Source organism: Ranitomeya variabilis, chromosome 4 (assembly GCF_051348905.1).
Source record: "Ranitomeya variabilis isolate aRanVar5 chromosome 4, aRanVar5.hap1, whole genome shotgun sequence".
NCBI classification, from domain to species: Eukaryota; Metazoa; Chordata; class Amphibia; order Anura; family Dendrobatidae; genus Ranitomeya; species Ranitomeya variabilis.
Window position 1 is genome coordinate 65,791,300 of NC_135235.1, and position 26,753 is coordinate 65,818,052.

At 40.9% G+C, this 26,753-nt stretch overlaps 1 protein-coding gene across 2 annotated transcripts; it reads right to left on the reverse strand.

Moving 5' to 3' along the window:
* Window positions 1-7,356: 7,356 nt before the first annotated feature.
* SFXN3 (sideroflexin 3) lies at window positions 7,357-26,434 on the reverse strand. Of its 2 annotated transcripts, none has more exons than XM_077258630.1 (11): window positions 26,313-26,434; window positions 19,986-20,152; window positions 18,483-18,653; window positions 15,105-15,203; window positions 13,885-13,960; window positions 12,909-12,994; window positions 11,252-11,379; window positions 9,934-9,983; window positions 9,292-9,341; window positions 8,813-8,860; window positions 7,357-7,460 (listed from the first exon to the last, which is right to left on the reverse strand). In XM_077258630.1, exons 2-11 carry the CDS (start codon window positions 20,147-20,149, stop codon window positions 7,364-7,366), a joined length of 969 nt encoding a protein of 322 aa, XP_077114745.1. In that variant the 5' UTR covers window positions 20,150-20,152; window positions 26,313-26,434; the 3' UTR covers window positions 7,357-7,363. The 2 variants fall into 2 exon arrangements, with proteins under 2 accessions (XP_077114745.1, XP_077114746.1); XM_077258631.1 differs by lacking the exon at window positions 26,313-26,434 and adding an exon at window positions 24,515-24,533.
* Between the last annotated feature and the right edge of the window lie 319 nt (window positions 26,435-26,753).

Sequence of the window (26,753 nt, forward strand, 5' to 3'; positions counted from 1 at the left end):
ACACTGTGTTCCCCATTGGGGTTTATCTTTAAAGAATCCCTCCTCCCATCAAAGTTTTTATCCTCTTAACATATTGCAGTCATCATATTATATAGCGCTGTGCACTTACAATTGCTCATTTTGCCTTTCTACCCAGTTAATTCTTCTCTTTTCCATTAGGTCTATGACATCACATGATTAAAAACTGACTGAATCCTTCTAATCTCTATGTAGAAACAGGTCTATTTTGCGTCCATGAGTCATCATTAGAACTACAATTCTACATCATAAGCCATAAAAGGGTTTACTTTTCTACATGCTGGATGGTGATTATTTTTATGATATTTTTTATTATTTTTACATTCTGACCAATTCTGAAATTTTTATCAAAATAATTAGTCATATGTTCAACACAGGCTCTCCTGCATTTTTATCTACATCATTAATCTTTCATAGAGGTATTAGGCAACTTTTTTTTTTTTACCACCTACCACTTATAGTAGTAAATAATGTTCGTTCTGAATCACTCATCAATCGTTCCAAACACAACTATAAAAACGGAGCTACGAAGAACTTTATTGTACAGAACTTTATTAGTTTAGGTTGCCCTCTTGTGGTCAGCGACCTTATTTGCATCTTCAACTCATAGGGGAGTGAAATGATTATGTACACGCAAAATGCAAACTAGAAGTATTATAATAATGGCGCATCAGCGCTAATCCAATATGGCGCACTAACACAGTACCTGCCAACATCAGAGCATTTCTTATAGGGCATATCGATAGTTTAGATGTGATCGTATGTGGTTAGTGTTAATACCGTTATGCCAAAATTCCAGCTATTATAATTAATTTCATAGATATTAATGATGAGCGAACGTGCTCGGACAAGATGTCATCGGAGCATGGTCAAATGCTAATCGAGTGTCCACGGCGTGCAGTGCTATTTCTCGCATTACTGCCCCTGATCACGTGATCGTCGATGACAGATCGGTTTTCAGACCTAGATCTCCTATGACTGCCATAGATGCCACCTGGATTTTCAGGATGTTTCCATATATTTTGGCTGTCCATATCGGCATTCTTGCGTCTCCACTAACAACTAATGTCAAAACTGCCCTAGTTCTCATTAGGCTTTTTCACCAGTTTCTAATGCAAAATTTGTCAAGATGGATCGAAAAATGCAACATTTACAGTCTAATAAAAAACCAGTGGGAATCCGGGCTCAGAACAGTTTCCCTCCAGTGTTTCACCGCCACGGTGGAATGGAAAAAAAAAAGAAGCCAGATGGCCGGTCTGGTGGTGGGGATTTGATTCTTGAAGTCAGTTTTCCTGGAGTTGCTTTTAATTTGATCCAATTTTATAAAAAGAAAGCTAATTATTAAAGCACCACTCCAGTCCATTGCTTTTTTTTTTTTCCCATTTTTACCGGTGGAATGGTGCATCTAAAGTAAGATCCCTGACCCTAGTCCTAAACTTACCACTTGACATCTTCAGCTGTTGGCAGATCAGGACCCGAGCGGCGCCAAGAACAGCGAAAGATACCAAGTGGTAAGTTTAGGACTAAGGTCACGGAACTTGCTTTAGATGCACCACTCCACCGGTAAAAATGGGGGGAAAAAAAAACAATAGACTGACCAGAAGTCAGAGGTAATGGTCACAAGCTCCCCGTGTAAGTCTATGAGACCCTCGTAGATCAACGTTCAGTTGTGATTTCCGGCAAACACAAGAACGATACGGCAGGCTACAATCTGCAGGAGCCCGACCGGAGCGGCACCGATAGCAGATGACAACGGTGGCTGGTAAGTGTAACACTAGGGGCAGGGAACATAGATTAGTGTCACCACTCCAGCGCCACAATAAAAAAAAAAAAAACGCTGGAGTGTTACTTTAAATCTAACACTTTTCTATATAGCCTTTTCTCCAATTTCTACACTATCCCGCTACTGGACTATTTTACAACTTTTTAGTTGCAGTTCATACTTCTTCCTTAAACCTTCGATTTGCACAGCTAACCACGTTCACTCTCCGACAAACTTTTTTAAAGTTTTGAGAGCGGCATCAAATAAAAAAATTATGTTTTTTGAGCAAAAAACATAAATAAAAAAGTTGTATAATATTAAACAAACATTGCTTCTTTCTTATGGAAACAGCACCATAAAAATCTTTATCGGCAGCACATTGCTCGGTCTGGAATCCTAATCATGGATCCTTTGGGATCTGCTCAATATTGGATATGAATACTGGATATTCAGTACCAGAACTGCATTGGCGCTGGTTAGAACAGAATGCGTAAAGTAACTTCTCTAGAAAACAAAATGTAACGCAGAGAATAAACATTTAATTCATATTCAAGAATATTTTTTTAAAGAAGAAACCAAATCTCACAACTAATCTGTAGACTTTATTTCAAGGCAGATGGCAAACCGCAAGTTTTTACAAAACTTTTTGACATATCAGGCTGATATTGGCCCACACAGGCTGCACAGGGTTCCATTGTACGGGTTTTCCTCGCTGTCTGGTTAAAATCTAGAACTACAATCTCCAGGTAACAATTTCTCATCAATCACGGGTCACTACAAGGCAGAATTTATCATGAGAAGTGATTGTGCCATCCATCTACATGTTTTCAGGAGGCGATCGATGGAAGACCCATTGCAACTCAAACACGTGGAAGTTGCCAACTCCACCACATGTAAATTCCAGGTCATCTATACTTTATATAAACGAGTATGGATGGGCCGAAGAAAAAAAAACAGATTTTACAACAATTGCTCACAGAATAGTTAAGATTTTAAAACAATGTCTGGTGAGCCCAAATTACTGCAATCCTCCAATATGTTTATTGGCTAACATTCATATGACGTTCCCATGACTTGGAGATCTAAATCTTTGAATAGCACCATATAAAGAGACCTACAGCCCCTTACTAATTAATGAGTTAAAACCTTAAAGGGTTTGTGTCATATTCCTATCTTTGGGAGTGCACTGCTCCCAGCTTACTGCCTGTCAAGTGACAGTGCACTCCTGAAAACTGACAGTGTTGATCGGTGACATGGCTGAGAAGCTGACCCGAACTGCACGCCCTCCAGTGCTGCTGGTACAGGCAAATTTTACCTCTGCAGCATAAGAGAAGCGCAGAGACACCAAAGCTGGCCGGATCTAGTGATCCAGCCAGGTTCTAAGGAGCGATTGCAAGCTGTACAGCAAACAGCTGGCAAGCGCATGCTCTTTTCCTAGAAAAATGACGACATAAGGAATGAGAAGTACACTGTAATCCATTCCATTCTGGAGAACAGAAAGGATTTTTAATAAGATGTAATGTAAATGCAAAATCATGATATACGTAAATATGAGATCACTTCTCCCTCACCATTGGAACTGTGCAAGTGACTGACCCAATGAAGCTTCACTGCTTGCCTGTCACGTAACTCAACAATATATAGTACATAGCCAAACAATATATAGTACATTTTAAAAGAAGCCAAACAATATGTAAAGCGCATTTATCATCAGGTTATATAAAGAGATTACATTTCTGGTAGAAAAATGCAAACTAGGTCGCTTGAGGATTCTGATGGAGTAACTACCCTTTCTAAAAAGAAGACAATCTAGAAACATATACTGGTGTATTCAATGAACGCCACGGAGCGATTTGTTCATGTTTCTCATGAAAAGTCGCAAATTATAATTCACATACATGATCGGAAATATTAAGGGAGGGTGGGCACAACCTAAATAGAAATCAGAATGACAGTCAAATATGTATAGCTTCAGTGTCAAACAAAAAGAATGAAAAAGAGTATATACAGTGCATATAAAAAGTCTACACACCCCAGATAAAATGCAGGTATTGTCATGTAAAAAAAAAATCATACCAGGACGAATCATTTCAGAACTTTTCCTGCCTTTAATATCACCAATAGGCCTCTTGGTAACTTCTCAGACCAATTTTCACCTTGCCTTGGAACTTTTTACCCTTCTCCTGAATTATCATAGTTTTCAGATTATAAGACACAATTTTTTCTCCAAAAATTTGGGAGGAAAATGTGGGTCGTCTTATAATCAGAGTGTAGCTTACCGGGAGAGGCGGATGTGGAAGGCCGGCGGCAGTAGGAATAGGGCGATGCTGCGGGCCCCAGGCTGGAAGCAGCGGCTGTCCCGGCGCTGCGGACCCTGGGCTGTCAGAAAATGTCAGTTTTGAGCGGATTCCCTGCACTTTCCCATTGATTTACCTGCAGTGGGCTTCGGGAAAATGGCCGCCATAGGTGGTGCATGCGCAGATTGAGATCTCGGGAACACCACCTATAAAATGCAACTAAGAAAAGGTCAGGAAAACCCTTGTAGAACAGCTAAACTTTATACGGGGGTAGTCAGATTCACTGTAAATGATGGCAGCTGTCTACTGACTTCTATATAAGTATATATGTACTGGCTAATTCTAAACGCAACCACATCCCTAATTATAAGAGGGTGTTCATACATTTGCACACACATTGTTTTATTTTGTTATTTTTATTTTCCCCTGTAAATGATTTCAGTTTGTTCTTAAGGGTATTTTTGTTTTTTCGTTTTTCGCTCCCCTCCTTTCCAGAGCCATAACTTTTTTATTTTTCCGTCAATATGGCCATGTGAGGGCTTATTTTTTGCGAGACAAGTTGTACTTTTGAAAAACACCATTGGTTTTAGCATGTCAAGTACTAGAAAACAGGAAAAAAAATTCCAAGTGCGGTGAAACTGCAAAAAAAAGTGCAATCCCACAGTGGTTTTTTGTTTGGCTTTTTTGCTGGGTTCACTAAATGCTAAAACTGACCTGTCACTAAGATTCTCCAGGTCATTACAAGTTCATAGACACCTAACATGTCTAGGTTCTTTTTTATCTAAGTGGTTAAAAAAATTCCAAACTTTGATAAAAAAAAAAAATAAAAAAAATTGTGCAATTTTCCGATACCCGTAGCGTCTCCATTTTTTGTGATCTGGGGTCGGGTGAGGGCTTATTTTTTGCGGGCCGTGCTGACATTTTTAGTGATACCATTTTGGTGCAGATCCGATCTTTTGATTGCCCGTTATTGCATTTTAATGCAATGTCGCGGCGACAAAAAAAAAAACCAAACGTGATTCTGGTATTTCAAATTTTTTGCTCGCTACGCTGTTTAGCGATCAGGTTGATCCTTTTTTATATTTTTAGATCGGGCTTTTCTGAATGCGGAGATACCAAATATGTGTGTATTTGATTTTTTTTATTGTTTTATTTTGACTGGGGCTAAAGAGGGGTGATTTAAACTTTTATATTTTTTTCATATTTTTTTAAAAACATTTTTTTTTTTTTTTTTGCCATGCTTCAATAGCCTCCATGGGAGGCTAGAAGCTGGCACAACTCGATCGGCTCTGCTATATAGAAGCGAAGCTCAGATCGCACCTATGTAGTAGAATTACTGCATTGCCATGAGCGTCGACCACAGGGTGGCGCTCACAGCAATCAGGCATCAACAACCATAGAGGTCTTCAATAGACCTCTGGTTGTCATGCCGACGCATCGCTGACCCCCCGGTCACGTGACGGGTCAGCGATGCGCGCATTTCCGGCCTGATGGCTGGAAGCGGTAGTTAAATGCTAGTTGTTTGACAGCGGCATTTAACTAGTTAATAGCGGCGGGTGAATCGCGATTCCACCCGCCGCTATTGTGGGCACATGTCAGCTGTACAAAACAGCTGACATGCCCCGGCTTTGATGCGGGCTCACCGCCGGAGCCCGCATCAAAGAAGGGGGTTCTGACCTTGGACGTACAGATTTGTACAGATTATCGGTGACATTAAAGGTAGAAAAAGTTCTGAACTTAGTCATCTTGGTGCGATTTCTTACATGAACAAAAACCTGGCATATTAACAGGGGTGCATAGACTTTTTATATCCACTGTCTAAACAGAGGACATCACATCCTAATAATAATAGAATATCTTTATAACAATCTCTAGAGCAGGGGTGTCAAACTGCATTCCTCAAGGGCTGCAAACAGGTCATGTTTTCAGGATTTCCTTGTATTGCACAGGTGATCATTTAATCACCTGCACAGAATGATTCCAGCACCTTAGAAGGAAATCTTGAAAACACGCATGGTTTGAGGCCCTCGAGGAATGCAGTTTGACACCTCTGCTCTAGAGAAAAAAGTGTACTCCTGGCAGTGAATCTATGCTGGAGCTTGCACAATGTGAGATGGCTTGTGCTCGCATACACTAAATGTGGTGTTATGATTATTAGTCGATGGACGCCATTGAGCAGTATTTGATTATGTTTTATAGTCAACCATACTCTCATCTAGTTAGGTACATTGTGTAGCACTTTCCATGTCTCCAGTGAGTCCCGATTATGTGTGATTCTCCTGTTATATTCACCTAGCAGGCAGATCATATCACTATTATATTGCCCCCTGACAAAGCCACATTAGGATGGTAAAACACACAGTAATTTGTCTCTCATCTCCCCATGGCTTACTGGGTTTTTTTTGTTTTGCTTTTTTCAAGTCACTGTTATGGGTTGGAGATGTCATATTATTGTTTTCTTCTTACAGACTGTATCGGAAATGTACTCCACCGAATATATTGATGGGTTATTTTCCTTTAGTATCTCAACAATTGTCTTTCTCATCCTATATTGCTTCAAATCAATGTAAAAATATTTTTAGATTTATTGAGTATAGTTCTCTGGATGTTGTATGATTTTCCTGGTAAGCCTTGCTCCTGTTTTGAGTATTTGGGGTCGTCCTTTCTGTCCATTATTTGGAACACGGACGGGTCACTTTACATACGTCAGTGTGTTTTTTAATGTTTTTGTATCTGTGGATTTGTTCTGCCTTAATTCTACAGAAGTTGTAATAGAGATATCCTAGCATTTATTAGTAAGTGAGTCCTCTGTTTGCTCCTTCCACTTTTTATTGATTGCAAATTATGGTGCAAAAACATTTTACTATGGAAATTGGGGTAAATCTTAGTGCTAATTTACACCCATCAGATATGATTGTCTGCTGCACATACGGGCAGAAATTAACCTAATTTATTGAGTTCTGCGCCTCTTAATACAATAGACGCAACTTACTCCAGCATCCTTTTTAATAAGGCCGATGAATATAATGCTAATCTTAGTGATTTCCCTCTGAATATTTTTATTTTTAAAGCCCAGTATAACCTATTAATCCCCGTCCTGGGTGATGTCACTAAAATATGGAATGTATTTAACTCCCCAGAAAAAATATCAAATCACAAACCTCACAAAACAATACATTGCATCTGGTTATACCTGAGAAGACCGGGGATATGCCCTCATGGAGGAATACAATGTGTAGTAGCAGCTTGTAGAATTGTTCGTATGGCGACGTCGCATGGTCTATGTCTACAGTCCTTTATTAAAATATACAATCTCTGTCTTGGGGCTTTTTGCAAGGATGCGATCACGGATCTCCGGCTCCAGACTGGATATTTTCATAGAGCTAAAGGGTTAATAACAGAGAAGTAAAGCTTTTCTAGGAGCATAGCGGTCAAATAATTATTTATTTTAAGGCATTACAGTGAAAATAACAAGAAAAGAAGGAAGGAAAGAGAGAATGAGAGACATAATGATAAATAGATACTATAGATGGATGTGACATCAGAGATCGGGATCAGAGGTCCTTAACCAGTGGTCTGGGAGGCAATCGTGATCCTGGGCAGTGCGGCTCGCTAAAGATCGGGGTCTTGAATTAGGACTATATGGAAATTCGCAAAATATCTCAAATCCCAACCAACAAACAAAACCAGACTATGTGGTATAATGTCAAAACCAACATTTTCACAGATCCATTTCCAGAACAATTTAAAGGGTTATTCTCAGCTCAGCCTTGGAGCTGACCTACACTGCTTCATGGTAAAACCATTGTTCACCTGACAGCCAACTAATGTGTATGTGATTGTTAGATAGATAGATAGATAGATAGATAGATAGATAGATAGATAGATAGAGAAAATATAGCGCAACAGCACCAAACAGCAATGCTTTCGGGTGCAAGACCTCCCAAACATATAGCTTATTGTTATAAGAACATAAATAGGTTAAAAATAGTCCAATGGACTATGCAAAGAAAAAGAGGACTTTAATTAGCCCATGGAGTACTGCACCTTTTTTACTTTTTAGAGAGAGAGATATGATAGATGATAAAAAGATAGAAGATAGATAGTAGATAATAGATAGAAACTAGATAATAGATAGATGATAGATAGATGATAGATAGATGATAGATAAATAGAGAATAGATAATAGATTGATAGATAATATATAGATGATAGACAGATAGAAGATAGATAATAGAGATAGATAGACGATATATAGATAATAGATATAGAGAATTGATAGATAATAGATAGATGATAGACAGATAGAAGATAGATAGATAGATAGATAGATAGATAGATAGATAGATAGATAGAAGAAAGCAATGCCATGCTTAAAGTGAACCTGTCAGCAGGATTGTGCTCGGTACATTGTGCTCTGATTAGGTATTCACATTCATTGTATAAACATTCATTGTTAGAGTTTATCGTTACTGTATTGAATGATATTTTTTTTTTTTTTGTTAATTTGTACTTTTCCTGTAATCCTCCATCTTGTGATGACAGATAATCCTTGCAGTATGTCCGTAGTAAACCCGCTCACTCTACCACTCTGTCTGAGCGCTGACGATTCTGCTGAAAGCTGTAATTCTGCAGCCCACATTACCTCTCCAGACATACAGCACCTGCTCCATACGTTATGTAATACTGGCTGGAAAATGTGTTAGAACCTCTTGTTCTCGGGGTGAGGACATACCTTTTTTGTGGGAAGAGTGCACAGCACAGTGGAGTTGCAAACACCAGGCTAAAATAAGAAAAAAAAGACAGGTTTACATTTTACAATGATGATGTGAGTATTATAATCTCTCTCCAGGCCTTATAAACCTAATTATTGCACGTTGACATATTGGATTTAGTAATTTTACGTTGGATAACAAGATTATTTAACCCCTTAACGAACACCGATATGTCTTTTAACGACGCAGTTAAGGGTACTTATTACTCAGCGCCGTTAAAAATAAGATTATAGTGCCCCCCAGCGTCGGAAATTCTCAGGGTTCTCGGCTACCATGGGAGCCCCCGTTATTTTTTTTTTTTTTTTTTGGGGGGGGGGGGGAAAGCAACTCTGTGGGTTTTTATTTTCTTTTTTTTAATCCTAAACTGCCCTATTTATGTGGAGGGGGGATATAAAATAAAGCAAAAAGTGAAAAAAAAGCAAGTAAAAAAAAAGCTTACCAAAATCCAACCAGTCCGACTTGTAGTGGTGCATTCATCCAGGGGTAGCGCTATTGCAGGAATACAAGAAGTACAATAATCATTTAGAGTGAACAGAATACATTCAGTGGTCTCCCTCCATCACAACGTTTTACAGTGCCGGCTACAAAAACGGCTGCATGAGAGTTCATCTTAGTAAGGCCTCATTCACATATCCGTTAATTCTGATGTATGAGAAAAACAGACCAATTATTTTGATCAGACTTTGATCAGAGCATCTTCTGAGTATCATAAGGTTTTCTTGGAGAAAAAAAATCTTAAAGTTTCTCCACCTTCTCCTACGTGACAGTCTGTGAAAATCAGACCGCACACACACGTCTTCCGAGTGCAGTCCACTTTTTTCACTGACCCGTAGACATTGTGTATTTTGATCCGACACTGTGCTTAATACTAGTCATATCTCCGCGATATTCTGATGAAAAATCATGGCCCCAACAGACTATTAGTGCTTTCCATGAACACCACGGACAGCGCTGATACGAGAACAGTGGACGTGTGAATGAGGCCTAACTCAGTAACTGCGATCGAAAGAAGGAGCACTCTCCTTTACCAAGATGTTTCTAGAAATACAAATATCACGTTTTGGTTGTTTCATGGACGTACCTTAAGGAAAGCTCTCTTCTCCAATATGTTCATTATAACCGGGGGGATTGCTAAGAAAAAAAAAAAAATTGTACTGATTATCTAGATAGAAAAATAAAACTCATCATCTTAAAAAATGATAAGAAAATAAAAATTCTATACTTCTGAGCTGAGCACCAGTGATGCACAGGTGAGAAAGTGTCTGCCAGGCCAGTTTTAGGCAAAGTGGGGCCCCTAGGCAGCTGCCTAGTCTGCCTTCCCCTAATGCAGGCCCTGCTTGTCTGCTGGCCAAAGTCGGATTTAATATCATGCTTGTATCACTTTTTCATCCAGTTCTAGAACCGATCCAGTAAGACAACTTATCCACCGGATGAATGGGAATTATGTCATAGAAATCTACCTGTACCACAACCTCACTGGAGGGGAAAACAGGCAGGCTCCTCTATGGAAACCAGCCCGAATCTGATGGTTACACATTATAGCAGCTGTGCCTGGTCCTGTAATCAACACCAAGCGCCAAAAAACGAGCCAAACTTTGGCACCAATGTTTGGCACAAAATGTGCCATTTTACTAGGCAGTCTAGTAGATGCTGCGCCACATCCATCAAACAAGATGAACCACCATCATAAATCTGGCGCACTTTAACGCTGCCCAAATATGTGTCTCTTAATAAACATGGCGCATATTTTAGTCTGTTCCTAGGCAGAAAATGAAATCAACACCAGCAATGAGCCAGTTTTCTGGCATAATTTATAGTAAATTTGTCACAATAGGCCACAATTCTTTTGCTAAGGCCTTCACGTTTTTTGAAAAAGTGCCACTCGCACCAAATTTTGTGACTTTTTTAATGTTAATATTCTGGTGTAGAGGAGATGATAAATTCACCCCCTTAATTTTACCCTGTCTGAGAATTAGAAAATATTGATAATAGTTCCTATTGTATCACAAACCTAGCGGTTTTGCACAAAGTTTTTGACGCTGAATATAATTTTTCATTTATGAATATTTTTTTGGTGCCTGTTTTATTTGTAATACGGTAATTTGCAGTTTGTCCTTAAATTACAGTAAAAGTCTAAGTTTAAGGAATGTATGAAACGCGTCGGTATTACATAAATACTACTATTTAGTTATAAGAAGATGTAAAGGCTCCATTCCGTATAAGAAAGTAAAAATTTTCCTATGAAATGCCAAACTCTGCATTAAGTGAACTCAAACAAAAACAGAAAATATTCCGGAAAGTTCATCAAATACTTAAATAATTACACACAGTAATTAAAACCTCTATAGGACACAATGCAGTTCTTTACAATAAGAAATGTTAAATCTTACAAAACTGACCCATAGCAGGTGCTGCCATGCCAATCCGAGATACCACCACCTGGGCAATGGCTTGCCGGGCAGCGTTCGTAGACTCCCCCAGTCTGTTATCGTTCTCATCTGTAATGGGTATTCCAAACTTCAGTTCTCTGTATAATACATCGGGTATAGTAAAATTATAAGAGAATTTGTAAAAACATAGAAAAACAGCAACAACAGGGCCCATCCCTACCAGGAAGGGGCAATCAGTGATCACTGCGGATGATGAAAGGCAAAAATGGGAAAATAAATAATTAGTAAACCAAGGAAAAGGCTTTATAGAAACATCATAGGAAGGTTATCTAGTGAATGATGGACGAGACATTATCAGGAACATATAATACCAGACTAGATCATCTACTCAAGTCAACTTTCAGGACTTAAAAATGTGATTCCAAATCCTGATAACTTCTGACATGTCAAAGTGACACGCCAGAAGTTCTTACCGATGAGGATCCAGGTTCTGACAACTGATCACTGAAACTAAAAGCCCCCATAAATATTAGATGAAAGTCAGCCGATCTCATCAGGACCATGTGTTTTGGAGCCTCCAAACTCTTCCACAAGACGTCCTTTGGTCTTCAGGGGAGATAAGTCACTGGCAAAGATGTCTGGCAAATGCATGAACGTTCGATATTCGGGAGAGATAGATCTCTGCTGAATGAATGTTGGGCCATCAGCTAACTCATGTGTATGACCAGCTTAAGGGGCATGGGTTGAGTTATTAACCTCTCAAGCTGTAAGCTGATCCTCAGAGACACTTAATTGGTTACCACACACTGCAAGCCTCAAGCCTCCAACTAATGCCAACATAGTCGAAGGAACACAGCACTTACTTGTGTTTATGCGCTACAATTTCCAGGATCAGATGGGGTCTGTGAGCAAAAGGTTCTGTGCCTAATTTTTCCTATGTAGCTGTCTCAACTTGAGCCCATCTACCTTTATTGGACCAAATAGTACCCATCTCTATTTTGTCAGACTATGGTTCTACCTGCTAATTCTACAGCTGTCAGGATTCTAACCCAGCAGCTCCTGTGCACCAGACTCTTCCCTCTGAGCCATTGAGCTTGCTGGACAGTTCCGTGCTAACCCAAATACTTGTACCTATGTTGTTGCTGATGTCTCCACCCTGAGTTTCCTGTTGGTCACCCCTCTGAGTTCCTGTTTGGCTCATCCTGATTGCATACCCTATTTAAACCTGGCCTTGCTCTCCTCTCCTTGTGTGATGATTGAGCTACCAGCCTCTAGTCAAGCTTCCTTCCACCCGCTACTTATTCCTTCAAACGACAGTGCTGTTCCTGATATCGACCTCTGGCTTTCCTGACTACGATTGCTGCTTATTCCTTCAAACTACATTGCTGTTCCTGTGTATCGACCCCTTGGCTATCCCTGACTAGGCTAGCTGCCGGTTCTGCCCCTAGTTGTTGCATTGCTACTCCATACCAGGTCAATTAATAATAACAGTGTTTCTGGCTTGCAAATAACATCTATTGCAAAAAAAATCCAGGATGGTTAAAGGGTGAAGAATTAAAACGTTACTGGAATCTGCAGCCCGATCAGGCCAAACCCAATAGTGATCAAAGCTGTCATAAAGCAATCACTACCATATATAATGCTGGCGAACTGTAACAATACTTACCGTTGTCTCATAAGGGGGATGTTGATGCAGTTGGCGGCCGCTACAGCAGCAAAGGGCACAAAGCGGCCGATTAATGAGGGAAGATGCTGAAATACATGGAAAGGTAGAACGGAGGAGAACTGTAAATTAAAGTGGAAGCATATTGCACACAATGTCCGCACCATATAAAGCTCCTATTTAATCTCGGATTACTTAGGTTGCTATAGCTAATTTTAAAAACAAGCTTAAATTATAATTATTCTTCATTTGTACTTTTTAAGACGTCTCCTTTTTCATGGAAATAAGTAAGAGATCTTGTATCCATGTCTGAACAGACGATAATTGTCCATGTCCTAGTTGGTGTGTTTCTAACGCCGGGTTCTGACGACCTTATTTCTCGGTCCGTATATGTAAAATCTGTAAAATTTGATTGAGGAGGGATAATACTGGGCTTGATTTGCAGGGATCGGCATCCACTGAATGGAAATTTTAGCACTGCAGTCTACAAAATAATTTAGACAATTGTAGCTCCCAAAGTTGTGGAAAAATTTTGAGGAAGGCCCTTTTCTGTTTCCCATGACTGTGTCCCAGTGAACAAGGTCCATAAAGCCATGGTTTCAGGGAGTTTGGTGTGGAAGAACTTGACCGGCCGCACAGAGCTCTGACCTCAACTCCATGGAATACTTTTAGGATTAACTAGAATGGAGATTGTGAGCCCGGTCTTCTCATCCGTCATATCTTCTAGATGAACACACAAAAATTCCCAAATACTCCCCTAAAATTTTGTAGAAAGTCTTCCCAGAAGAGTGGAAGCTGTTACAGCTGCAAAGACGGGTCCAACTCCATATTAATGTGGATTTAGGATGGGATGTGGGAAAAGCTCGTGTAGGTGTGATGCGGTGGGGGGCACACTACTTTTGGGTATCACTATGCATGGATGTCCAACAAAAAAGCAGAACATAGTCACAGGAAGCAGGAGCTTGCTGCATCATATTACCTTGGTCAGTGACTTGAGTCCTAGAGCAGTGACCACAGCACCCGTAGTTGCACTAACATAGGCTGTCCCCAGCTGGCTGTAAGATAAGGATATGTCAGAAACACCATGAAAAAAAATAACTTTTAAAGGATTCTGCAACTGATCAATCTAAGATTTATGTGCACCCCGCCATATTCATACATAAGCCTGGCATTAATCTCATTAGAACATTTAAGCATGCAAATTGTCTCGTCAGAGAGGAAGAGGACGTGAACTCTAGCGCCAGGAGCATGCATGGCTTAAGTCTCCTCACTCATGACATGCCAGGCTTCACATGTCACTCTCCACAAGGAGAAAGATTAGACCTTAGAATATTGAAGGAAACACCTCACTATATTTATTCTAATGCAAAGATTTCCAATAAAGTCATTGCCATTTGTATGTCCCAAGAACAAAGATTGAGGCCCTTTGCCCAGTTATCCATTGATTTATTGCCCCAGGGTCTCACATCCAGTGGTTATCATTTTCAATCCTGAATCACTTCTCTGGAAACCAAAATATTTGGACTTTCATAATTATAGTTTATAGTCCTTTACAGGTTGAAAACTATCTGCAGGACTTTAATATGTTTTTCTCAGTGTTTTATAAATATGTTATAATTGTTTATTTGCAATGGAGGCACATAGACTGGATTACCCCTGAGGACTATTTTAATTATTTTTTTTTTTCAAGTTAAACGCATGTATTTTGGGCTAAAAATCATTTTTCCGATTTGGTTTCATTAACAATTTTAGTTTTACAGGTTCTTGGCCTCCCTGTACAGTCCATGCGGTCTGTGGTCATAAATCAACTGAAAGGAGCTCAGAAACAAAAATAAATAAAAAAGTGTTAGAAACTTTCCCATTGAACTGTAAGAATTAGCTCACTGACAGATTCTCAGTTAACCCATTCTGCAGTCAGCAACAGGCAGTGCAACACAGAAGCTAAAAAAGGCAAAAAGTTCAATATTTTTAATGAAACCCAAAGGCAAAAATATTTTTTTAGACAAAATCCATGCATTTAAGAAAAAAATATCCCCGATTCTGGATAAACCCTTTAATCATCTGATTCTGATCAATGTCAGACGTATGCAGCTATTTACACAGAAATATATATATATATATATATATATATATATATATATATATATATATATATATATATATATATAGCTAATGGCGAGGAATCAAAATGTGTGCTACCTGTTGGTGATAGGAGCATCTCCACTTCTATTGGTGTAGTTAACAATGGCATTAAAAGACTGATTGATCCACTGCCAAAATACAACAGCCGGGGTAGTTCTGTAGACAAAAACAGATAGTTCAATTATTCATGAATTTTCCACCAGAAAAATCATAATGAAAAGGCGCTCGCTCCACTTCTTATATTGGTCTAGTTAAAGATTTAGCTCTGTGGTAGAACAACAACACTTGACTTTAAGTCCTGGTAAAACTTTGGGGGAATACGGGATTGAACTTTAGGCTGGAATGTAGAGAAGTAGAATGAAGTCAATCATGTACATAGATATAAGGGAATGTTAGACTAATGGGAGATTATATAGAATTATTAGGGGCTAATAACATCCGCTGTTCACTGCTGAATAATGGGTTTGTGCCGAGCTTGTAAGTTATCCACTATCCATTAAATAAGGGATTCTTCCTGATTCTCTACTATTCCTATCCATTGTTATTGAAGGGATAACTTATTAACATGGCATTAACCCTTTAAAGGGCTAACTTGATTGCAATTTGAGAACTGTAAACTCCACATCATCAGCTGGTTATCACAAGCTTCATTGCAGTCTCTTTCTATTATTAGACGATGACCACGTCTGGACACTGCGTCCGGACACCTGATACACATTGGAAGGTCGGATAGTCCCATAAACTTTTCTGAATTGTTTTTTTTAAGAAATGTGAAAAAAAAAAAAAAAAGTATGCTGATGGTCAGGGCCAGCATCAGCACCTGGCACACTCGGGCAAAGGGCAGGGGTCCAATAAATATAAATAAATATATATATATATATATATATATATATATATATATATATATATATATATATATATATATATATATATATATATATATATATATATATATATATATAAATAATATAGCATCATATGGGGCCCATTATATATGGAGCATCGTATGGGGCTCATTATATATGGAGCATTATATGGGGCCCATTCTGTATGGAGCAATATATGGGGCCCATCATAAACTGTATGGCGCATTATATGGGACTCATACTGTATGGAGCATTATATGGGGTTAATTCTCTATAGAGCATTATATGGGGCTCATTATTCTGTATGGCGCATTATATGGGGCTCATTCTGTATGGAGCATTATATGGGGCTCATTATTCTGTATGGAGCATTATATGGGGCTCATTATTCTGTATGGGACGCAATGTCGTGTCTATAATACTGTATGGAGCAATAAATGGGGCTCATTATTCTGTATGGAGCATTATATGGGGTCCATTATTCTGTATGGAGCAATATAAGGAGCTCATTATTCTGTATGGAGCAATACAAGGGTCTCATTATTCTGTATGGAGCAATATAAGGGTCTCATTATTCTGTACGGAGCAATATAAGGGGCTCATTATTCTGTATGGAGCAATATAAGGGGCTCATTATTCTGTACGGAGCAATATAAGGGGCTCATTATTCTGTATGGACCAATATAAGGGGCTCATTATTCTGTATGGAGCACTATGTGGTGCCCATAATACTGAATGGAGGACTATACTGTCCGGTTTCTGAATAGATATCACTCATGTAATGTAAGGAGTGAAATCTTTATCAATGTACTATACCTTTATTTCTCTGCTGTATCTGTGCATCATGAACTGTGGTATGTGTTACAGGGGCCCACTGAGAATCTTTCACCAGGGGCCCACGAAAACCTTGAGCCGGCCCTGCTGATGCGGGTAAAATTTAAAAAAAAGAATTTTTCACTAGTAAATCCCTTCATGCTCCAATGACCCAATTGACTTGTTGATCAATCCTGAAGTGATAGCATTCTATATATTCACATTTGACCAATGAAGTCAATTAGTTGCGCAACAAATTCAAACAACAGCAATGAGGTCCAGTGATTGGTTACAGGCGTCATTGTGCTGATGCTGTAGAAGATTTTACCAGGGAAGAAATGATTTATTTTATTTTATTGCATCAGCCTATTTTCTTTATTCTTCAAAACCCCTTTATAGACTAAAGAGCAACAAGTGCATATTGGACTCAAGTGCATGGGAAGGGCATATGAAGGGGAAAAACAGATCATTCCTGGGTGGAAAAACCGGTGCCATAATGGGGACCTGCTGTATTTATATTTTATTAGTGATGAGCGAACGTGCTAGGATAAGGTGTTATCTGAGCATGCTCGTGTGCGGACAGAGTGTCTTCGGCGTGCTTGAATATGTTTGAGTCCCCGCGGCTGCATGTCTCATGGGTGTCCGACAGGCACAACACATGCAGGGATTGTCTAACAAACAGGTAATCCCTGCATGTGTTGCACCTGTCGAACAGCCTCGAGACATGCAGCCACGGGGACTTGAACATATTTTTTGAGCACGCCAAAGTTGCTCGGATAGCACCTGAGCATGCTCAGATAACACCTTATCCCAGCACATTCGCTCAATACTAGCTGCTATTTGTTCTCATTCAGTCATAAAAAGTCACCACACATACACCTCATGTAATGCTGATACACACTAAACTAAATATTATATTCCTTTGGTTAGTTCCGAATAACATTTTACTAATAGAAAGAATGTGAGATAAGCAAAATGGAGCAGGATGTGTTTGATCGTTATACATAGAAACCATTCACGCAGTCAGTGAGTCAGACGTCGTTTCCTTCCTAAGATCCCTCCTTTTCTCTTGTCTTTTTTGCCACCAAGACATCGTAAATCTGGTCCTTTATAAAATCCCGGCTGTAAGCGACATCTGTTCTATCAAATTGAGAAGAAACCGTTGGACCTCTCTGGACCTGACAACTTGATCCTCTGATTGGACAATGTATCCCTAACACAACTTTATACTAAAACATTATAATCGTAGGTTCGGATTCAAAATCTTTTAAAGATGACAGATAACTCAACACTATCTGTCAAATTCAGCTCTGCTATATCTGGGACTTGCTTCTTAGCTTATGGGCCCTGTGTAGTCCAAGACCTCATAATTGTGCACAATTCCACCTGCTTTGCAGGTACTGTAGAAATGGGACCCCCTTACCTCTTGGGCCCCAATGGTTCGTCCTCCCCTGCTTATATTAGTATATGTAGCATTATATTATTGTATTTGCAGTGATACATTTTTAGAATGTCAAGATATCAAAAATGTCCTAAATGTATCTATAGGCCCCAATCTGCTTCTTTTATAGGAAGTATGATTAGGTGGCTGCAAGGTACAAGTTCTCATACGAGGATTTTATCTGTAGTTTGATTTTATATTCAGATTATTCTTTATTATATTGTTTTAGAGAGCTTAGACTTGTTTTTCTAATATCTGATGATTTCTCACCTACTTGCTTGGAAATGGCAATATATTATATGTATTGATACATGCCTGTAAAACGTCAGCATGCAGCCTGTGATTGTCATGTTCATGGGCACCTGCGCCGACATCCGTCCTATCAAGACCATCTTCTCTCCTGTATCCGGGTGGAAGGCTGAGTCGTAGATGTATTTCGCTTTCCATAGTTGATCTTCAGTGAGTCCCGGTGTTCGAATGCCATTTCTAAAAAGATTCATAACCAGACGAATGAAACACAGAATTATTATTATTATTATTATTATTATTATTAATAAAAGTCATTTAAGAAGTGTTGAATCAGAATTGGAAAATTATGGCACTGATTCAATAAGACCGCCATTGCACATGACATCCTTAGCTGGAGTAGGATGAGCCACATTCGTTAAAAGGCGCACACCACCTAATGAATTTGGCGCATCTTCTCAGTGCCAAAAATGCTACTTTCTGCACCGTACCAGAAATGCAACTCCAGAGTAGCATTTCTGGTATAGGAAACGCAGGCACTTTTGCCATATTGATTCCTCCCCAGCTTCACCAGTTTTGGCGGACCTGTTTGAAACAGGCATGGAAATGCCAAAAATTGCTAGATTTTTTTTCAGAATCCATCATTACAAAAAAAACTTGAAACTTTTTAAAGTGTTTTACGTTAGTTTTCTTTTTTAAAAAGATTTAATGAATAGGGGAATTAATCTGTTCATTTCTGTTTTAGACACTCACTTTCAGGCCATGTGTAAAGGGGTGGTCCGAAACACAAATTCATTTTCATCCCAAATCTCTATTTAATGTCATAATCTAATCTATTTTCTAATATACTTTAATTAAAAGTTTTCTATCCATCCCTAACTACACTATCTAACTGCTTTTCTTTCTTTTTTTGACAACTTTCTTTTTGACGACACTTTGAGAGTCCCAGTGCATGCTCTGATACTCAAATGAAGCGCCATCGGGGGCTGGGGTCACTGCCACAGCCCCTGCCCCCTCCCTGAAACGAGGCATCATTGGTGACATTCATTTCAGACGCTGGGCTAGTCCCTGCTCTGTTACTGGACGATGTGCACAATGACAGTGCGCTTTCTCTCCGACTCAGATCAGTAATAACGAGCTGGCAACAAAGCGCACTGTCAGTGGGCGTAGTAAGGCAAATACACGGCATTTGCCACCCCACTCAAATGACAGATTCCCTTTTAAAAATAACCTGTTTTACACTAAAAACTTGCAATTACAGAGAAATTAGCTCCTGACCCACCTAGCCATCAGAAGTTATCACCAAAATAGTGATTCAAATAAAACTTGTATATTTAAAAGCAGCATTTCTCAACTCCAATCTTAACTACCGGCAACAGGACATATTTTTTCGGTATTGCACAAGCTATATAATTATGATCAGTGCATTAGAAATTACCACAGGCGTTGTAGCTATAGCATAACCTTAAATTACAACTAGTTGGAGGAACAGGAATTTCAAAACAGTATTTTAGGTGGGATAATATTTCATAAAGCTAAGCACCTGGAATTCCAATATTTAATACAGCATACCTGTAGTTTTCTATAATGGTCTTAGATTCATCAAGCACTTTGGGTCCAAGCAGAATATTGCGAGGATCTGTTACCATAAAAAAATGTCTGGCTCGTCCTTCAAACGTGCTCTGATCCCATCGAGGTTCCTTGATGTTAATATTGAAAGGAAGGTCCTCAGTCATGATCTGCAAAGATACAAGCTTATCAATGGCACAGCCAATTCTGAGTATTGTTTAATTGCCTCCTAAATTTACCGTATATACTCGAGCATAAGCCGAGATTTTCAGCCCAAATTTTTGGGCTGAAAGTGCCCCTCTCGGCTTATACTCGAGTCACGCTCGGCGGCAGGGTCAGCGGGTGAGGGGGAGAGAGGATTGTCGCATACTCACCTAGTCCCGGCGCTCCCCCTGCCTGTCACACTGTCTTCGGGTGCCGCAGCTCTTCCACTGTTCAGCGGTCACGTGTGACCGCTCATTAAAGTTATGAATATGGACTCCACTCCCATAGGGGTGGAGCCGCATATTGATTTCTCTAATGAGCGGTGCCAGTGACCGCTGACAGAGGAAGAGCTGCGGCACCCGAAGACAGTGTGACAGGCAGGGGGAGCACCAGGAGCGCCGGGACTAGGTGAGTATTTTATATTCACCTGTGCACGTTCCACACGCCGGGCGCCGCTCCGTCTTCCCCTCCTCTTGCTCTGACTGTTCAGGTCAGAGGGCGCGATGACGTACTAGTGTGCGCGCCGCCCTGTGCCTGAACAGTCAGTGCGGAGAGACGCCGAGACGGGACGCTGAGGAGATGCGGGCAGCAAGAGAGGTGAGTATGTGTTTATTTTTTATTGCAGCAGCAGCGTTATATATGGCACAGCTTTAAATGGAGCATCTATGGGGCAATAATGAACGGTGCAGAGCATTTTATATGGCACAGCTATATATGGAGCATCTATGGGGCAGGGGCAATAATCAACGGTATGGAGCATTTTATATGGCACAGCTTTATATGGAACCTCCTTTGGGGCAATAATGAACGGTATGGAGTATCTATATTTATTTTTGAAATTCACCGGTAGCTGCTGTATTTTCCACCCTAGGCTTATACTCGAGTCAATAAGTTTTCCCAGTTTTTTGTGGCAAAATTAGGGGGGTTGGCTTATACTCGAGTATATACAGTATCTGCCTAAGTAATAAAATGTACTTTGCATAGGTGCAAGAATATCTCTTTATTCCTACTGTGCTCCAGAGCTGTTCTTCCTAAACAAACCCACAGTTAAGGCGTCATTCTTACCCAGGAATTTTAATTTAAAGGGAACCTGTCAGCAGATTTTGCAAATAAGATGCAAATTCAGAAGTGTTTCATATGAGTGTCCTATGAAGAACTATATTCCACACCAGCTTTGGGAATATGCTGTATTTTGGACAAAATGTGAAAATGCCATGCAGGATATCAAAGGTGCAAACATGTACGCAGAATACCATAGACTGCATATTCTGTATTTATTAGAGATGATTGGATCATTTTGAAATTCGAGTTTACAAGATTCGCCTAATTTTTCCCAAAAATGTGATTTGCGACAAAAAAATTTGCTGTGAAAAAGATGTTTCTGACCATAGGAGGTCTCCTAGGTATTTACTGAAGACTTTGAGCTTTTTATGCAAACAGAGCCTTTATAAATGTCCAAGTGTCCTGTGATGTGCAGTAGTGGCCCCGCAATCCCGCGCCTGTGCCCTGCACTACCTCCACAATCCATACCTTTTCCTCCCTTCTATTGGCATTGTATTCATGGATCTTCTGTGCAGGCGCCAGCAACTTCCGCTCCAGTGACCTCCGGCATGCACATTACAGCAGGGGATCACAGAGGATTCATTTTGTGAGGTAAAATATTTCACTGACTGTTTTTAAACAACATTTTACCTCACAAAATGTATCCTCTGCGATCTCCTGCTGTAATGTCAGTATTGTCTTTTTGCTTCCTCCCCTGCCCAGGAGCTGTGGTATGTTCTGTACACGGTCACACACAGACAATTTTTAAAATTAACTTTCGCTCATGGGAAAACCCCTTTAAAAAGCGAATATCAACGCCAACATGGCTCCTCCTAAAAAGTACGCCAATGACAATGAAAGGAAAGCAGCAAAGGCACAACGTCGAAGACAACAACGGACAAATGAGACTCTTGAAGAGCAACAGCATCCCTGGGACAAAACAATGCATATAAGTGTAGGCGTCAAGCACATGAGTCCCCTGATGCAAAAGTCATTAGATTATCACAGGATGCCATTAGGCAACAACAGCGCCACAAACAGAAATCTGAAGTCTTAAGGTACCTTCACATTAAGCGACGCTGCAGAGATACAGACAACGATGCCGATCGCTGCAGCGTCGCTGTTTGGTTGCTGGAGAGCTGTCACACAGACCGCTCTCCAGCGACCAACTATGCCGAGGTCCCCGGGTAACCAGGGTAAACATCGGGTTGCTAAGTGCAGGGCCGCGTAAACGTTTTTTCCGACCGCGCATGTGCGGCCGAAACTCCGCCCCCACCTCCCCGCACCTCACAATGGGGCAGCGGATGCGCTGGAAAAATGCATCCGCTGCCCCCGTTGTGCGGCGGAGACAACGCTAGCATCGGGAACGTTGGCCCGACGCACAGCGACGGGCCGAGCCCGACGCTAGTGTGAAAATAGCCTAAATCACAGGGCCCTATGTAGATTCTGGATGTGTGCAATGAACACATCCGGAATCACCGCGCGTACAGAAGGGGGCAGCGCTTTGGGCGGAGCTGGTTTTCCGCTCCGTCCAAAGCGCCGTCATTACGAACCGTGGACACGCACCCTGCCACACCTCGTCCTGCGCATTCATCTCAGTGACATAGCCACACAGCTATACTATCATAGCAGTCAGGGCCAGATTATATTCGCTGCGCCAGTTATTATAGTTATGTGAAATAGTGCAATGCTGAAAGCAATAAAAAATATATGTTCTATTACTGTATATACGACCATCTCCAGGAAAGGTCCAGGTATCCATAGGGCGCTTGCTTTATGGATTCACACTGCTTGTCTAAAAGCTCCCGAGATATAAATCTAATACTGCAAGATCTCAACACCGGATAATCACTAAACTGACTGCAGGAGAGAAAAGCAGCTTTGCATCCATGCAACTTCCCATCTCATTCAGCGTTATTAATCAATTGTTTTCTAAAAATAACTGAAGATGAGAATCCATAATCTACAGCTGGGAACTGCGGCTGGAGACAAGGTCGGCATGAGTACCCGCCCGGTGCACCTAGGAAGGTGCCAGGCCACCAGGGTTATGGTTCCCAATCTAAGGGCAGCATTACATGTGTCACTGACTGTGCTAATTGCTGTAGTTTTCAGAAAATCCTCATTATATCTGCTGCAGCTCTGCTAATCCTCTCAATGATGAGCTCTGCCTAATCCGTGCGACAATGATGGACGGCGTTCTGCCTACACTCTGCACAGGAAGAGATGCCACTCAATGGTGGGGGGTGGGTATACACCGTGCTCATGCTACTAAACAGGGTTGTGGAGTCGGAGTCAGAGCCCATTTTGGTAGAGTCGGAGTTGGAGTCAGTATCATGGAAATTGAGGAGTTGGGAGTCAGAGGTTTGGCTTACCGACTCCACAGCCCTGGTATGAGAGAGTCAGAGTCATGGAGACAAAGTCATGGAAACTGAGGAGTCTGAGTCCTACCAGGGGAGAACATACCTATGGTGCGACCTGTGCACAGGGGACCAAGAGGTAAGGGGGCCACTACCACTCACCAAGCTGTAATTGTGAATTATGATGACTTATTAGACTGCAAATGGCCAATATATTGTTCTTGCACAGGCTCTTTGTCCACCACGATTTCTACCGTGCTTCCCATTACAGTGAAAACCACATAATGCACCATTATGTTCATTCACGTGACTGTTGCAGCCAATCACTGGCAGCAGCAGGCACTTGTCATAAATATCACTGTGACTGCTGAGGATGATATAATCTCTGAATGGCATGGACTGGTGGCGTTAAAATGTTGGGGTTCCAATAGGTAATGTTTCTTTGGAGTGTACAACAGCTGCAGGATTATTCCGTGGAGGGACTGTTTACAACAGATGGCGCCGTTTCGATTATCAAAGTAAGGGAACTTGTCAGAAGATTCAGGCGGCATCAATCTGAGGATGGGTTCCCTTTACTGCTGTACTGTGTGACCTCTTTATTTTACTCCTTTTCCCTTCATTCCTGTAATCCTCCATGTTGTGATGAGTAATCAAACATTACTGTATGTCACAAGGAAAACAATTCATCCTCCCACAATGTCTGAGTGTTGGTAATTCTGCTGAATGCTGGAATCTGAATCCCCAACCTTTATATCTATGAGCTTTACAAAAAGCCTAAATCTTTAACCCTTCTACAAAAAGCCAAATTCATCATTTTTTCCAGAGCTCCGTCTCCTACCAGCCCAGCCTTTTGGGACTATGCCCAGATACTTTACACTCAAACTTTCCGTTGTAACCTCCATATAAAGCCAAATTAAAGGGAGCGATTACTCATTAACTCTTTCATTCTCTTTCTGCTTTCCGTGTACAATGAGAAGCATTTGACAGGCGAAGAGCAGTGCCCTGTACGGTATTAATGGTAGCCGCTCACTATGTCCTGTGTCGTCTCCATGACAACTGCAGCGGTGAATCTGCCGTCTGCGCCGGTATATGGAGGCGTCACCTCCCTCACTAGCACTGAAAATCCTATGTTTACAAAATATACAAAAGATCAAAGGCAGGAAGACCATAATATTATTCTCTTACTGCTGTAATATTGAAATATACAAAAAATAAAATTGAAATATATGCGGAAATGCTATAAAGCTCCAATATCTTCACCTATAGGCCAGATAACGCATCGTGTGCTACACTGAGCACATTACACAGGATCCGGGACCGAGAAGATTTTCTCATGGAGAACTGGTTTCTTTTCGTTCCGATTAATTGGCAGCAGTGCCAGGACCCCACCCAAAATGTACGATGGCGAGCATACGACGGCGAGCACGCCGGAGAAAATCCCACCGGTTACTAATATGCAGTGTGTAATATATATATATAGTTACATAATACATTCTCAGCCAATGTGCCACTATGGATAGGGGTCAGGGTTTGCAAATGTAGACACACCCTAATCCCAAATGTATTCTAATCCCCCAATAGACAGATACTAATCGTGCAGACTCCAGTATCACTGTGACCCTAACCCACCCTGACCAAGCCCAATCCAACTACTGCCTAAAAGGAAATAATGCCCCCAAGTGGTGACCCCATGTAGAAGGACTATATCACCCGTAATAGCAATCTATCACCTGGAAATATCCTCTAAGGGCACACGAGACGCATCAGGATGTGTCCCCGCAGGGTCAGTAGTGCGGCACCGGCCAAGGACAGATAGATACATATGGAACAGATAGAAAGATAGCTAATAGATAGCTAGATAGATACATAGGTGATAGATAATAGATACACGGATAGATAGATAATAGATACATAGGTGATAGATAGATAGATAGATAGATAGATAGATAGATAGATAGATAATAGATACATAGGTGATAGATAGATAGATAGATAGATAGATATAGATAGATAAACAGATAAATAGATAGATCTATAGATAGATAGATAGATAGCTAATAGATAGATAATAGATACATAGATGATAGATAGATAATAGATAATAGAGAGATAGATAATAGATAGATCTATAGATAGATAGATAATAGATAGACAGATAGATAGATAGATCTATAGATAGATAGATAGATAGATAGCTAATAGATAGATAATAGATACATAGATGATAGATAGATAGATAGATAGATAATAGATAGATAATAGATAGATAATAGATAGATAATAGATAGATAATAGATAGATAATAGATAGATCGCTCCCATGGAACATTCCACCTTCCTAGTTGGACAGATGGATCCGCACATTATACATTACTCCTGTAGCATACAGCCGCCCTATAATCCCGGGGTCTGGGAAGGGTCAGTGGTGCCGGTTTAGCAGAGATAACACTGCTGCACCCTCCGCCCCCCTGTTCCCCGATCCTATACTCCGCGCTGCTGCCCTGTAACCCTTTCTCTGCCAGCTATGTAGAGACAATGCTGCCGCTATCCACCAGTGAGGCTAATGGTAATATTTCTACAGGATATGACTGCTCTGTGCCAGCAGACCCCGGTGTGCATGAAGGGGGGGGTTACAGTCACGGTATGCACAAGGGGGTGCAATCACGGTGTGCAGGGGGGGTTACAGTCATATAGTCACGGTGTGCACGGGGGGGGGTGCAGTCACTTACGCTTCCTACGTCCTTGCTCAGAAGTCAGTGCTCCCAGCATCCAGTGATCGCAGCGCCCTCTCCGTGACGTCATAGGCTTGTAGTGTACAGGGGAGGGGAGGCGGCCAATGCACGGATCATGCCGCGCACACAGGCGGGAGGGCGGCCTGTGATTGGCTGCTGTAACCACAGAAGAGCAGGGGGGGTGGGGAGCAGGCACGGTGGGCGGGGGCTCAGGCTAAGAATAACCGCTCAGAGGAGCTGGCGGAGGCCGGTCACTGCCGTCATATGGGGAGTCTGTTGTGTCACGTGAGAAGAATGCGAAATATTCCCCCTGTGCGGAATAACAGCGTGACAGGAAGATGGGACGTAGCAGAGCTGCATGATGGGATGTAGCAGAGCTGCATGATGGGATGTAGCAGAGCTGCATGATGGGATGTAGCGGAGCTGAATGATGGGATG